The following is a 14952-nucleotide window of genomic DNA, read 5'->3' on the forward strand; positions in this document are numbered from 1 at the left end:
GAATTGGAAATCCATCTGATGGTGGAAAGCAGATTTAAAGTTCAACAGTAAAAATTACTTATGCCATTAAACGATTAAAAACTTGACAACTAATAACAGAAAGTAGTGACCTAACCTTCAAATAAAGTTCTCATGGAGAAATATTTCTGTGCAGCTCTTCCAAAGATAGATGGGGAAAAACAGACAAGCCTGACTCCATGAAAGTCTCAAGATTAGAGATAAGAAAGTTCCCTGGAATCATTGTGGATGAGGCCTCCGGGGTGGCAATGATCCAGTGGAGAAACCACAGCTTCTGAGAGAAAATCCCTCCATCCCGACTTCTGCACCTGCCCTGAAATGGGTCCCCTTGTTTCCTGATGACCCTGATTGCCCCCTGGTGGTTGGAGCGGCCCCTGCAGGGAGGGTCGTGTCTGGACTCACCCTGACTTCTCACTGAACAAACTGGGACAGTAACACAGGGCTGTGTCCTAGATCATCACGGAGCTGAGCTGCAGGGAAAACTGAATTTGTGAGGTGTCTCTGGAGGTGGAGAGTCATTTTTGTAGAGACATCTTGTATGCTGTGCTATTCCCAGAACCAAAGCACCCCAGTCACCTCAGCCCTTTCCCTGGGGGCTGAGGGATCCAGTCCCAGCAGCCAGCACTGTTTGTGATGGAGAATCCAGAGACTGAGCGGATAAGGGAGAGGGTCTTCAATAGTCCTGGGCCCGATTTCTGCACCAGCACCTGGGACACGACACCTGGTGAAGGAGAAACGAGGAGACACCCAGTTCACAGATGTCATCCCATAACTCCACCTTACTCAGACCCAGGAGATGCTCACAGCTGAGGGATGGCAGCAACAGGAGGAGTGACCAGAAGATTTTCATGTTCATTTTGATCAATGCTTTGACTTTCAGCGAGTTATGTCAGTGAAGATGAGAACCCTGACTCTGAGTAGCACAGATGCTGTGCTTTCCCCCTGAGCCTGGGTGTGATGTGCAGGTGCGAGGGATGCTTCCATATAAAGATGGTCACGGCTGGTCCTCCTCTAGGGCAGTGGAGGAGGGTGCTGGCTGAGATCCAGGGTGGACACAGCTTCATGTCACCTCTGAAGAATGGCTGATATTTCTTTTCCAATACGATACTTACATTTCCATATGTGTCATCTGCGTCTATATTATAGGTGTACTCGTTGGCTAGTGTGGCCATTACAGAATAACAGACTGGGTGGATTAAACAACAGCAATGGATTCCTCTCAGGCCTGGAGGCAAGAAGTCTGAGGTCACAGTGTCAGCAGGTTTGGGTCCTTCTCAGTCCTTTCACCTTTGCTTGCAGGTGGACCGCGACTCACTGAGTCCTCAGATGGTCTTTTCTCTGTGTGTCTGTGTGCATTCCTGGTTTACTTGTATGTTCATTATTCCTCTTCTTAAGAGTGACAAAGACCCCTGACCACCCCTCTGCCAACAGGATCCTTGTAATTCTCTTCTCAAGTAGTCTTGACCTGTGGGCTTCTGTGTTTATATGTGCGTGGCCAGGTTTTGTCAAGAGCCTTGCTAAGTGAGAATAATGAGAATCCCCTACCCTTGAACTCTGATCACCCTCAGTATTTGATCAAAGCCATCAAACCTCCTGTCACCCACACGGTATCTGATCACCCTGGTCTCCCTTTAGCAAGAATCCATTTGAGGCTATGTAACCAGAATCCCCTTAGCTTGTATTTCTTCTGTTAGTAATTTCCAGTCAACTCCACCCCACCATCTGCTTGGCGATAAGCCCCCACTTGCCAGGCTCTATTTGGAATTAAGCCAATTTTCCAAGGCTGCATCCCATATGCAGCAGTGAGTTTTGTTTTCAGGCTTTGGGTGAACTTTATATTGGAAACATGAGTATCAGTTCACCACCCATGGCCATATAACGCATGACTGAATGAAGCTGATGTCTCGTATATTTTCCCTAAGTCCACTCACAGCCATTTGTGCGTAGGGACTCTAGACAGTTCCTCAGCCCTATGCCTGGGATACTTTAAACAATTGCCAAGAATCACAGAAATGTGAAAAGCATGGCACTAATTTGACCGCAGAAAGTCCCCAATTACAGGATGGTAGCTGAAACAAGAAAAGAGAGCATCACCTTGACTGACCTCAGCTGGGAAAATGTGTATGTGTATGTGTGTGTGTGTGTGTGTGTGTGTGCGCGCATGTGTGTTTCCTGATTCAAACAACCGGCCACATTCTTAATGTCCGTGAATGACCACAAAATGACAGTATTTATTTTGGGGTGCTCATGAAAGCTAGAAGTAGGTGAATTTGCAGATATGGAATCTGTGAATAACGAGGATAATTGCATGTGCAGTATTGGAGCGCTCTGGCGTTAGAGTCTATAACACTGTCTGCGGCAGAATTCAGAATGCCTGTACTGGTTGCCTGAAAGCAGGACGGTGTGTCTCTTCCTTCCACATCTACAAAAACAAAACAACAATTAATACTGTTTAAAAATCTCTTGTTCATTGTCAGGATATTTACACGTTTCACAAAGTTCAGGCTGAACTTGAAAATTATGGTGAGCTGCAGGGTTTTTTGGAGCTCCTTTGAGAAAAAGATAAAGAAATGATAAACAAATTAATTCTTGAGTATTATATGTGTCTGTGCATATGAATATATATATATATATATACACAACTATAATAAAAATAAAAAGCAAATATGTATATGCACAGAAAAATTTTTAGACACTTCGTAATCCACAGCAATGAAACATTAGGATACAGAACAGGGTCTCTGGTAGAGGTCCTGGGCAGGAAGAGGAAAGCACAGGTTCTAACAAGAATCCCCTCCCAGCCCATATATGCACCTGCTGCAGGTCGCAGCCCTGTACTTGTTGGGTCTTGTGCGACCCCTGGTGGTAACGCGCCTCCGTGCAGGGAGGTTTGTGTCTGGGCTCACACTGACTTCCCCTCACTGTGTCTCTCGCACAGTAATACACGGCTGTGTCCTCAGTTGTCAGGCTGCTCAGCGATAAGTAGACTTGGCTCTTGGAGGTGTCCGTGGTGATGCGGAGCCGGGACTTAAGAGTTGGGTTATAATATGCGCTTCCACCACCATATATACCCCCAACCCACTCCAGCCCCTTTCCTGGAGACTGTCGGACCCAGGCTACAGCATTGCTGGTTAAGGAGAATCCAGAGACAGTGCAGGTGAGGGAGAGGGTCTGTGAGGGCTTCACCAGGCTGGGTCCCGACTCCTGCAGCTGCACCTGGGACAGGGCACCTGTGGACAGAAGAACCACGGTGACTCATAGGCTCAGATGCAGCTTCCCCATGTGTTCACGTCTGAATCCCTGAGACACTCACCTCTGGGAGCTGACACCAGAAAGAGGAAGAACCACAGTGGATTCATCTTCCTGCAGATGGGATTCATGAAGCCAAGAAAATCTATTGAAGCATGAGGAGAAACCCGAATTTAAGTGAACTGGTACTTTGTTTTTACCTTGTGACATAAGGGGATGTTTGCATATGGGAGGGACGAGTCTATAAAAATCGGAAAGTAGTGAAGGGAGGTCCCAGCCTCTGGGGCTCCACCTGAAGAGGGTGCTGACTGTGCCCTCAGAGAACTCAGTCCCACCTGGGGTCCCCTCCCTATGCCTGGGGATCTCTTTGTCCTGGAATGAAATGATGCTGAAGGGCTAGTCAGGAAATCAACTGTGCTCAAGTATTAACCGCAGATTTGGGGAATAGACTTTAATCCCATGGACGTATATATTTCACATCAATACCCTTCATATATTCAGGGTCCTCCAAGATGTCAGACACAGACTCTTGTTTTTTCTTTTCTGCATTACCTCATGTTTATTTCTTGGATGTGCAAGTATTTGAGACAAACTATACATATAATATTGACATTGAATTCAGACAAAGTTAGGTAAAATTTAATGTTTATCAGAATTCACAGCGGATTTCGTGTTTCCCTTAATTTGGGTGAACATTTCTTCACCTGAAACAGTTTAAATATTATCAAGAGTTGCTCTGGAGGTGGATTTACTCTTAACAACTAAACACACCATGTATTTTGTGGACAAGGTAGTCATTCTTGCTGAGATGGTCATGGATCCCAGCACTGCTGACATGGCCTGAAGCCTGACCTCTCTGTTTCCTGTGCACCACTGAGTGTCTGCAGGAACACCGCGAGCTTCAGGGCTCCTTCCATGCATGTGGACGTTGGGGAATCCCCAGGGCTAGCAAGGTCTAAGAACAGACAGCTCCTGGAAGATCCTCAGGACTCCAACATGCTGGGCAGGTGACCTGGTGACAGTGCCCAGACTCACTCCTTCTAGAAGTGTTCATTTGTAACTCTGTCACAGTTAGTGACATGGGAGCTCAGGGAATACAGTTCCCACTGCACTGGGTGAGAGAACATGTATGATTCTTGGAAGTAAACCTTCAAAGTGAATGGCTTGCAGAGTATGTGGGTGTCATGGTCAGAGGAAAGTCCTCACCTCAGGAAGCAGTTTCCCTTGAAAAGTCCACCTGAGAGCAGCTCTCCCGAGTCCCTGGGTCACTGAGTCCTGGGACTGTGCCTGAGGTCACATCAGTAAGTGGTGCTGGAGAGCAGAGCACACCTCCATCCCATCTCATTGTGGGTACTGAGGATGTGGCCTCACCATCTGCATTTCCGTCTGCAAGGATGTAAACTGGGGATCACGATGGTAATGGTATGTCTGAAATTTATAGTGGGGTTGCCAGGGGTGTTGGATGTTGACATGAGTGTCATCAGTGATGTTATCTCTCCTGGGAACCAGAAAGACCAATGTGAGTCCCCATCTCTGACTGACACCCTGTACATGTAGCGCTGGCTCCACTTCTGCCCTGAGAGGTAACACCTGTGGGTCTGGGGCAGGTCAGCTCTCCCTCAGCCCAGTGATTTCACCTGAACACTGACTGATGTTGAGCCTGCTGTGTATGAGAAGATATTTACTCCATACTATTTCGTGAACAGAGTAGTATACTTCTTCTAGCTTTTCCAATAATATTTGCCGAGTAAAATAAATACTAAAGAATCTGCCTGCATGAATGTTGATAATAGGAGAGCCAACCACAGTGATATGGGCAAGAATCACGGGACAAGTCTGGACCCTGTTGTCAGGACCTGAAAATTGAGCTGATACGCTGTGGGATAGGGGAGGGGAAGCGATGACATCTAAAACCTAGAATCAGGTGGGCCCATTATTCAGCAGGTGGAAGAAGGGCCTGAATTTGTACAGACGCCCCAGCATCTGACCTGCCCTTCTTGAGCTGGTGGATTAGAGGAGATCCATCCAAATTCATGTTAACATAGAAGGATATATGGCAGGTGTCTTTATGTTTCTGTGGATGGGGATGTGTTGTTAGGGTCCATTTAACCCTAGGAAAAATGTGTTAGGGCACCAGTCCTAAAAAAAGTTATTTTTCTTTTGTGGAGATAATTGGGGTCCATTAAGTCTGGAGACCAGATCATATGATAATGCTGGAGGGACTGTCTATTAGAGACGCCCAGTGGGTGATGGGAAATGAAGTGGGGAGATTTAAGTCGTCTCGCTTTGCTGGTTAACAGTGATCGTCACAGCAAGAGGGCCTGACCATCGTGATAGGAGGGAGAAGGGCTGATGGTGGTGGGTTCATGGGGACCACGTGGACAGGTCCTTCTGATGGTCTCTGTGTTTTCCCTTATAAAATCTTGAGAGTATAAGCTCAGAATGAGGTGTGGACTTCAGGAACATTGAGGACAGTTGGTTTAGGTCATTTAGTATGTTTTTGGAATTACTGAGAAAAGAAGAAGCAGGAACAAGAGTTAGAAATCAGCAATGCCCTCGTGTGATATTAAATTAGTTGTCTTAGATGTTACTCAATGTAGAGGCATTCACTACCCTCACATTTCATCTTCTAGGTCCACTTGGATTCCAGTTTCAAATGTGAGGGATGTAATGAAACATTTATTATGCAACAACGTGGTATCTAAAATTTAAGAGGTATATGTCAAAGTAATGGAAATGTGTTACTGAAATTGTGATTGTCAAATTCTTCTCTGGGGTAACATGAATTAAAATTAATAAAAATAATTCAAGGAATTGATTTTGTTTTCAACCATTGGGAAATCCACTGAATCATTCAAGTAACAATCATTCATAAACTCAGATCCATTATGGGTAAAATTTATTGTTAGCAAACGGTCATTCTAACTGATGAAATCTCACTCTCTCATCAAGGATCTGTGTCTCTGTGGACACGCAGCACAGTTCTCACCAGCAACACAGGAAGGAGGGTACGTTGGTACATTTCTACTTTTCCAGAAGAGCATCTCTGAAGAAGTCCCCCCTCTGTTCACCCATTCCATCCTTGTAGTATCTGAAAGAGGCCTTTGATTGTACTGTGACATGTTCCCACATGAAGTTCCCATGGCTTAGGAAGTGAAAGTTTAACTTCACTTTTCATTGTAATAGAAACACAACAAGTAATAACTGAAAAGCAAAATAAAATACATTTAAAATTTACCCAAATGCAAGCTAGAGATTCGCAGAAAATATCTGCAAAAGACATATCTAGTATATCTGGTTGTTATCTAACATGTACCAAGAAGCCTTAAACTCAACAATAAGAAAGAAAGAAAAGGATTAAAAAATGGGATAAAATCCTTAACAGACACCTGACCAAAAAGACAAAGAGTTTGCAAATAAGGCTGTGGGAGAACATATGTCACAGGGAAGTGCCATTCCGAACAAGTACATATCCCTGAAAACTTACAAGAGTGGATCAGATCAGGACTCTGAGATCCTCAAACACCTGCAGGATGTGAAGCAGCAGGGGGTCCATTCACAGCTGGTGGGAATGCAGAACGGGGTGCACCTTGGGAGACATTTTGGGGGCTTCCTGCAAAACTAAACATACTGTTATCTATGTTTCAGCAATAGTGCTCCTTTGTATGTTTGTGAAAGACAGTAAGACTTTAGTCTAGAGAAAACCCTGCCCATGATGCTTAGTTAGCTTTATTGATATCTGCCGAAATTTGGACAAAGCAACATGTCCTTTCATAGGGAATAACTAATAAACTGTGTATATCCAGAAAATGGACACTGAAATCACATACTGATTTGAAGAAATATCGAATAGTGAGATGGAAATGCAAAGTAGAGATTCCAGAAGAACACACCTGGCAAGGTGACGTCAACAGAGTGACAGTGGCCGTGAGGACTGAGCCTCCTTAGAGGTTGTACAGCATGAGGCTGAAGAGAAGACACCTTGGACATGTCAGGAGGGAAATCTCCTCCTCTGCCCCTCTTGAGTTCCTGAGGCTGGGCTGGTAACAGAATTGACAAAGACAGATTAACAGGAGAAAAGAAAAAAAATTTAACCATGTGCATGGATGTGCCATAGAAATGGACCCAGAAGTGACCAAAGCAGGCAGCTTTTATATTTTTAGACAAAATGCAATATTTGTGAGGAATTGGTAGAAGGAGGAAATGTGTGCTTTTGGTGCTCAATTAGTGAAGAACCTAAGCAGGGTTTGGGCTGGCTAGTCATTAAAGAAGGAGCAAGGTTTGTTCATAGAAGATTCCAGGCCTGAATTCCCCCTTCCTGGTGATAAGAGTGTCCGTCTGCAAAGGAAAGCAGCGTCCGGCTGCTCAGTCCTGAAAAGCCAATAAAGAGGCAAAGTTGGTGAAAGGAAAGTTTGCTTTATTTTGGCTGCCTGCACCCGGGGTTGGGGACTGACTTCTCTCCAAAGGTCACCCCGCACCGAGTATCTGTGGGAAAGGGATTTTACAGGTGGAAGGAGGGGCTACGGGCAGAAACGGCAGAGTCAGCTGTGACAGTCGTCTTGCAGTTGGTCATGAGGTGGTCTGATCAGCCTCCTCTTGCTTGTTTTAAGTAGAGTTAATCTTCAGGACCAGGGTCGGTTTGTTCTCATTTCTTGAAGCCATTTCTTGGAATTGTGGCAGCTTATGTCATGGCTACAGTCTGGTCGTCATGCAGTTAACTTCTTCCTCCTGGTGGGAGTTTCAGTATCTACAAGACGGCTCATGGGACATGGACAAGAATATTATCTATAGCCCTTGAGGAGGAACTAAAGGTTCTTGATTTGCTTAATGAATAAACTATTATTATTTGGTTTGGTTGGACACGTCGTTCCTTTCTAGATTTTCTCACTCCTCTGATTAAACTTACTCTTAGGGTTAAGTTTTGGCACAGAAAAAGGCAGGCAGAAGATATGCGGTAAAGGACCATTTCAGTTCCACCTCCAGGTACAGAGAGGGCACCTTTCACATGGGAGGTTTATTTCTTGCTTCAGGGTGACAGGGAGGAAGGTCAGAATGTCCCTCTGCACTGGCTCTGTCTTAAGTCACTTGGAGGCATATTTAGGGGTGCCCTACCCTGGACCCCAACACTCAGGGCCTCCTTTATATTTTGTTTCTACATATGCACAGCAAGCATGTGATGTAGGTATCGGTTTACTTGAATCCTACAGATGTGAAGGTAAACTGCAGCCTGGACATGGCACGTGATGAGCTGGAGAGCACACATCAGGACACAGTGAGGCCTCCGGTCGAGGCCTGGGCTTCTCCACCATGGATCTGGCCTCCCCTGCAAAGGTTCCTGGACAGAGGTGGGCTTGCCTGTAGGTCGGCAGGACTCTTCGTGGAATGAGAACCTCAGTGATTTCCTGCATTTTAGTGCTCACATAAGAAGCTGAGGTGAAGAAAGGAGAATAGATTTGTTTTCAGCAGCTTCTGAAAATTCATGTTATTATCCACCTGACTCTAAACTTTCCCTGCCAACTACATATGTGTCTATTGGTAATAGCTGTGATGATGAATATTTGACATAAAATAATCTGCACAGGAGAACAGGATGCAGGTCTTATATAAGCGTATAGGGATTCTATTGGGCCTGGAAGCAAGGAGCACATGTAGAAACACCCCCACCCACGTCCCCTCTAACTGGCATCTTTCCCAGCGACCCCCTGAGGATCCGGGGCTGCTCAGCGCATTTATGCTTCTCATGCAAGAGGTGAGCAGCAAGTCAACAGCCCGCATCCTGGCAGGGACAGCTGGTCTACAGTAGGGCAGGGCTGAGATATCACAATGAGGAAGGAAGAATATGTTTAACTCTTTATACATCCGCTGGGATAGTATTGAAACGGGTCAATTTAGACAACATTTAGACAAGGGAAAACCTGAACATATAAATTTGAGTCTCTGCCTTTCATATATTACATTTATTCTCCTATTTCAAAAAGTCTTTCTAATTGAGAGGCTGAATGTGTAACTGAAGAACCATGGATGAGTACAGAGAGGTTCCCCAGGGAAAACTGCTATATGGAGAGGAAACCCCAGACCCTTGGAGGAAAGCAGCCCTTAACTACCATCTGCACCTGCTCCTGGGGCTGAAACATACACTTGTATGTCCTGAGTGCCCCCTGCATCCCCCCTCCTGTCTCGCTGCAAGGAGGTTTGTGTCTGGGCTCACACTGACTTCCCCTCACTGTGTATCTTTCGCACAGTAATATACGGCCGTGTCCTCAGATCTCAGGCTGTTCATTTGAAGATACAGCGTGTTCTTGGAGTTGTCTCTGGAGATGGTGAATCGGCCCTTCACAGAGTCTGCATAGTATGTGCTACCACCACTACTACTAATAGCTGAGACCCACTCCAGCCTCTTCCCTGGAGCCTGGCGGAACCAGCTCATGCCATAGCTACTGAAGGTGAATCCAGACGCTGCACAGGAGAGTCGCAGAGACCCCCCAGGCTGCACCAAGCCTCCCCCAGACTCCACCAGCTGCACCTCACACTGGACACCTGCAAACACAGAGACATCCTGGTCAGGAGACTGTCACACATCCACTGATTCCCTCACTCATATCCACTCACATCCTCAGTGTCTCTTGCTCTCCATAAATTACCTTGTAAAATAGCCACAAGGACAACCCAGCTCAGCCCAAAGTCCATGGTGAGTGTTCTGTCTGAACCCCGAATGGAGCACGTGGAAATCCCGGCTTGGAGCTCCTTTCCCAGAGCTGCAGGGTCAGGGCTGGGGCTGCTTTATATCAGCAGAGGAAGGACTCTATTTGCATGACCTTCTAGTATATAAGAGGCTATGTTGTTGAATGTCCTCAGAAAGGGCAGCGTCTCAGAGCAGGTGTGAGAGTCTTGGATTTTGTGGTGTTGATAGCATCTGGGAAATATAACTTTCATTGTGTGATTGTTCCAGAGTAAACCCTTAGGACCCATATATCATCTTACATATGCACTCACATCCCGTGATGTAGTTGCCATTGTTACCCTCATATTAGAGGTGTAAACTACACCCAGAGGAATGGAGGGTGTGTGTAGTGTCCAAGGAGAAACATGGGGTGACCGTTAGATCCAGCATCTGCTCCTGAGCTCTGGGCCAGGCTGCTCCCTGGAACCTACTACAGGACAGAGTTGGAGTTGCCGGGTGAGGTTTGCAGATCCCCCTCCTGTAATGAGGTCACGATGACTGTGCTGTCTTCTCGTGTTTACCTAAAATGTATGGAGGGGGTCAGGGGTGATGAGAAGTATTTTCAAGAGTCTCTTATGTTTCAGTCTCTTCCCTTCACTCCTTCCCTCCCAACTCATGCATTTCTTCATTTGTAATCACTTTAATGAGGTTTTTGACATGTACTAAAGCGCACACACTCAGAATGAACACTGTAATGAATACTGACGGAGGCACCAGCATTATCAGGAGAGAACAAGTCAATTCCTCTCGTTATTTTCAGTAGTTTCTGGGTTTCCTCCTTCCTGTCCCTTCTTATCTTCCATCCTGTCACCACATCACCGTTGATCTTCCCTTGTTATCTCAGATTACTTTTCATTTTCTAGAATTCATAAAAGTGGGATGATATTGTATGTATTCTTATTGTTATGGCTTATTTTACTCAGCACAAATAGTTGTGAACACTATCATGTTATTGTGTGTGTCAGGAATCCTTGGTTTTAGTAACAGGTCGCAGTTAATGAATGATCGTAGCATGATTGTCTTATTTATTAAGCTGATGTGTGATATTGGAACTGTTTCCAGTTTCTGGGTGTCACAATAAAGCTGATACTCGTCTTGGAGATGCAGAGAGATGAGCAGCTGAGAAAACGCTTCTTATTTAATGTTCTTCAAGCAACCTCAAAATGGGGCAGGTTGCACATTATCAAAATCTCACCAATATATCAGATAATTAGAGAACGAAGAGAGCAACAAATTTAAATCTTGGAGAGACAAATGCTCACAGAATAACAAAGCATAAGGTTGTTAACCCTGACATAGGCTGCTGAACGGAACAAAAACTACTACAAGATTAAACTATAAACAGATGTGTTGAGGTCGAGCGTGGTTAGGGTGTAATAGTGCCCCAACGTCTCCTAAGTAACTACCTCGCCAGTGTCAGCGTGGTCCTGCTAAAGTGTGAGTCAGATGGTGTTACCTCTCTATCCACACAGGTGTGTCTTCCTACCTGGGACAGCCCAGGATTCCTGCCTGAGCTGTTAGGTCCTCCTGCATCCTGGGGAGGAGGACATTGGCCGTGGACTTGGATCTGCACTGTTTCATAGCATTTGCGCTCACAGTGTGACCTCTATCCCCTCATCCAGTCCCACTGTGCCATATACTTACCACATATGGAATAGGATCACGCGCGGAAATGAATAATAATGATCCAGGTTCTGATTGATGCACAAAACCCTGTCACAACCCTTGACAGTTTCCACTGAGAGCAGCTCTTTATTTTGTTCACCGTCTCTGCTTAGGGAGTGTCTGGAGGAGAAGCCCACCCTGCCCCATGCAGGGTCGCTGTGAGAGGCTCAAGTTCAGCTACAGGACCTGCTCCTGTGAGGAACACTCACATGTAAGGGAGGCTGACCCTGACTGTACGCTGGGGGCTCAGCCGGGTCTGAGGGCTGGGCCTTGTGTCCACCTCGTGTGGACATTGCTTGGGCTCTGACATCCTTTTAGCACAATGCCTGGGTCAGCTGAGTGTTCTCTGCATCAGAGCCCATTCTCCGTGCAGTCACTTACACACCTAGACAGAGCTTAATGTTAGACCCCAGAAGTCATGCTTGTAATATTTACATAACTGACTGGAAACTTACAGCTCCATCATTGACTGCCCATGAATTATTGTGGTCTCTTCATTTACAACTGAGAAAAAGTGCAAGCAACAAATATGTTCTTCAACAAATTAGTACATAAACAATGAGTGATGTATCCATGCTGTGGAATTGTATTCAACAGTTTAAATATTAAAGTATTGTACCACGAAAGGACATGAGGGAATCCTAAATGCATATTGCTAATTAAAAAACCGGTCTGAAAACGTTCAATTTCACCTATTTCACATTTGGGAAGACTTCAGTCTATATATAAACCTATCAGATGAGCATTTAGCAGGAATTGGGGAGAAGGTGTTTGATATGTGAAACATGAGCAATATTTAAGGATAGTGAAATTCTTCTCTATGAAATTGCAGTGGTGGAAACATTGCACTATGAACTTGTCAAAATATGTAAAGTAATGGCAGAAAGAGTGAACCTTATTGAATATAAATATAAATGCCACTTATAAGATGGCGACTCAAGGATGGAACGATGCACACTGTATAGATGATACCTAATATCATAGTGAATCTATGAATTAGCATGTCAGTAGAAGGTGGGAAAATAGGTTTTGACCTAAGTGACTTTGGAAATGAGTGGAGTCTGATGGCTAAGTTCTAAGCCACTGCACGTAAGCAGTAGAGCCTGGTGGATAACGGTATTTCCATCAGGAGTCAGGCTAAGCGTTCAGTTCCAACTGTGCATGTGGACTTGAACAATTAGTAGCTGGATGGCATCGGTGGAGCCAGGCTTCTCACTGTTGGATGGAAAGTAACAGAGAAGCAAGGGGGAAACTCTGGATTTAACCATGAGTTGTTGCACTAGGATTGGAGATGTAAGAATTTTCTCACATTTACCTTAACACAGGTCAGAAGGTGAGATACAGAGCTAGTTGCAGACGTGTGTGTGTATACGTGGGGTAGTGCACACAGATATATTTCCAAGGTCTTTTAGCTTATAGGGTCTAGAGCCAATGCTCCCAGTGGACAGGACACCAGCATTAGTGTCCTAATACCAACTCTTCTGGTTATTAATGCTATTCTCCAGAAAAGGATCCATGACTCATGTGAGGTCTGGCTAATTCCAGGGCCACAGAATAGAATACACACACTTATCCTGCAGATTCTTGTGGCACCAGAAATTAAGGACGTCTTCACACAAATGGATGGGTGCCCGTAAAGAGGACACAGAAGACTATCTGAAAGAGCTCCTCATGGGAGACAAGCTGTAACAATTACAGAAGCAAAGAAAATGCCTTAGTATATAACCTTAATACAAGGTAAGAAACAAATGTCTTGATTCATACTTATGTAAAGAGATTGAATAAATATATCTAATGGGGAAGGTAGGATAAATCTCCCTTAAGGAATAACTTCAGGTACCTCATCATGGTCATGCTCCCTTCAAGAAGGTGCACTTAACCCTCCATCCCACAATGAGGCCTGGCGTAGAGACGTGATAGAAATGAAAGAGTGTCTTGAGTTTCATGATGAATTTTTAGGTATAATATCGCAAACATCATTCGTAAAATCAATTTGTAATTTTTCTGTATCCATTAAAATTTCTGTCCTGAAACCAACAACAGCAAGAGTAACAATAACTCACTGATAAGGGAATTAGGCACAGACTTGGAGAATGTGCTCTCTAATATCATATTTATAAAGGACTTGTATCGTGACTATACAGCAACTTCACAGCTCAACAACAGTAACAAAAAATGAAAATAATGAACACTTTGCCAGTGATCTGAAGATACTTCCACAAAGAAGAGATAAAAGGTTTTAACAAGATTCTTCGTTAAGGAAACATAAAATAAAACAATCATGAGATATTGCTACTCACTTATTACAACAGTTAAAGCACAAAATATTAAGAAATTCAAATATTGGGGATGATGTAGAGCAAAAGGCCCCTCATCCGTTTGCTGGAAGGAGTGCCAATGGCCGCCAAATGGAATATATTTGTCAATTTCTTAGAGAGAAAACCAGACTCTCACCATGGGATTGAGGAGTGTGGTAGAAAAGTATTTACCAAATTTGTTTGAATATTTATGTTTGCTCAAATAACTTCATACGGGTGCTTGTATCATCTTTACACCTTCGAGCCTTTACCACTCCCTAAAAATGGGTTATGTAGCCAGTTTTTATGGTTATTTTCCAGACGATGATCATATACCTGTATCTGTTCCGTTTTATCTCTCTCTCTCTTTTATCTAAATATCCATTATCAATGTCCACACGAGATAACAAGGTGCAGGCAACACAGCCCACATATTACAGCCCAACCTGTGTCCCGACATTTCAAAATGTTCTCAGAGGAGAGAATGCCTGCAGTGCTGTATGGACATCAGTTTCCGAATATCAACATGACTCATACTATTCAAGTGAAAGGCATTGCATCAGACAAGACTGGAGAGATTGTGAGGATGAGAGGAATTGGAAATCCATCTGATGGTGGAAAGCAGATTTAAAGTTCAACAGTAAAAATTACTTATGCCATTAAACGATTAAAAACTTGACAACTAATAACAGAAAGTAGTGACCTAACCTTCAAATAAAGTTCTCATGGAGAAATATTTCTGTGCAGCTCTTCCAAAGATAGATGGGGAAAAACAGACAAGCCTGACTCCATGAAAGTCTCAAGATTAGAGATAAGAAAGTTCCCTGGAATCATTGTGGATGAGGCCTCCGGGGTGGCAATGATCCAGTGGAGAAACCACAGCTTCTGAGAGAAAATCCCTCCATCCCGACTTCTGCACCTGCCCTGAAATGGGTCCCCTTGTTTCCTGATGACCCTGATTGCCCCCTGGTGGTTGGAGCGGCCCCTGCAGGGAGGGTCGTG

At 44.6% G+C, this 14952-nt stretch overlaps 2 gene segments (V, D, J or C); both read right to left on the reverse strand.

Annotated features, from left to right (window-relative positions):
- Positions 1–590: 590 nt before the first annotated feature.
- Positions 591–3398, reverse strand: LOC136143290 (immunoglobulin heavy variable 4-38-2-like). The segment is given in 3 exon segments: positions 591–739; positions 2955–3248; positions 3332–3398. Coding segments are annotated over 3 exon segments (510 nt in total).
- Positions 3399–9487: 6089 nt separating this feature from the next.
- Positions 9488–9954, reverse strand: LOC136143283 (immunoglobulin heavy variable 3-23-like). The segment is given in 2 exon segments: positions 9488–9804; positions 9909–9954. Coding segments are annotated over 2 exon segments (363 nt in total).
- Between the last annotated feature and the right edge of the window lie 4998 nt (positions 9955–14952).

Source organism: Phocoena phocoena, unplaced genomic scaffold (assembly GCF_963924675.1).
Source record: "Phocoena phocoena unplaced genomic scaffold, mPhoPho1.1 SCAFFOLD_205, whole genome shotgun sequence".
Lineage (NCBI taxonomy): Eukaryota > Metazoa > Chordata > Mammalia > Artiodactyla > Phocoenidae > Phocoena > Phocoena phocoena.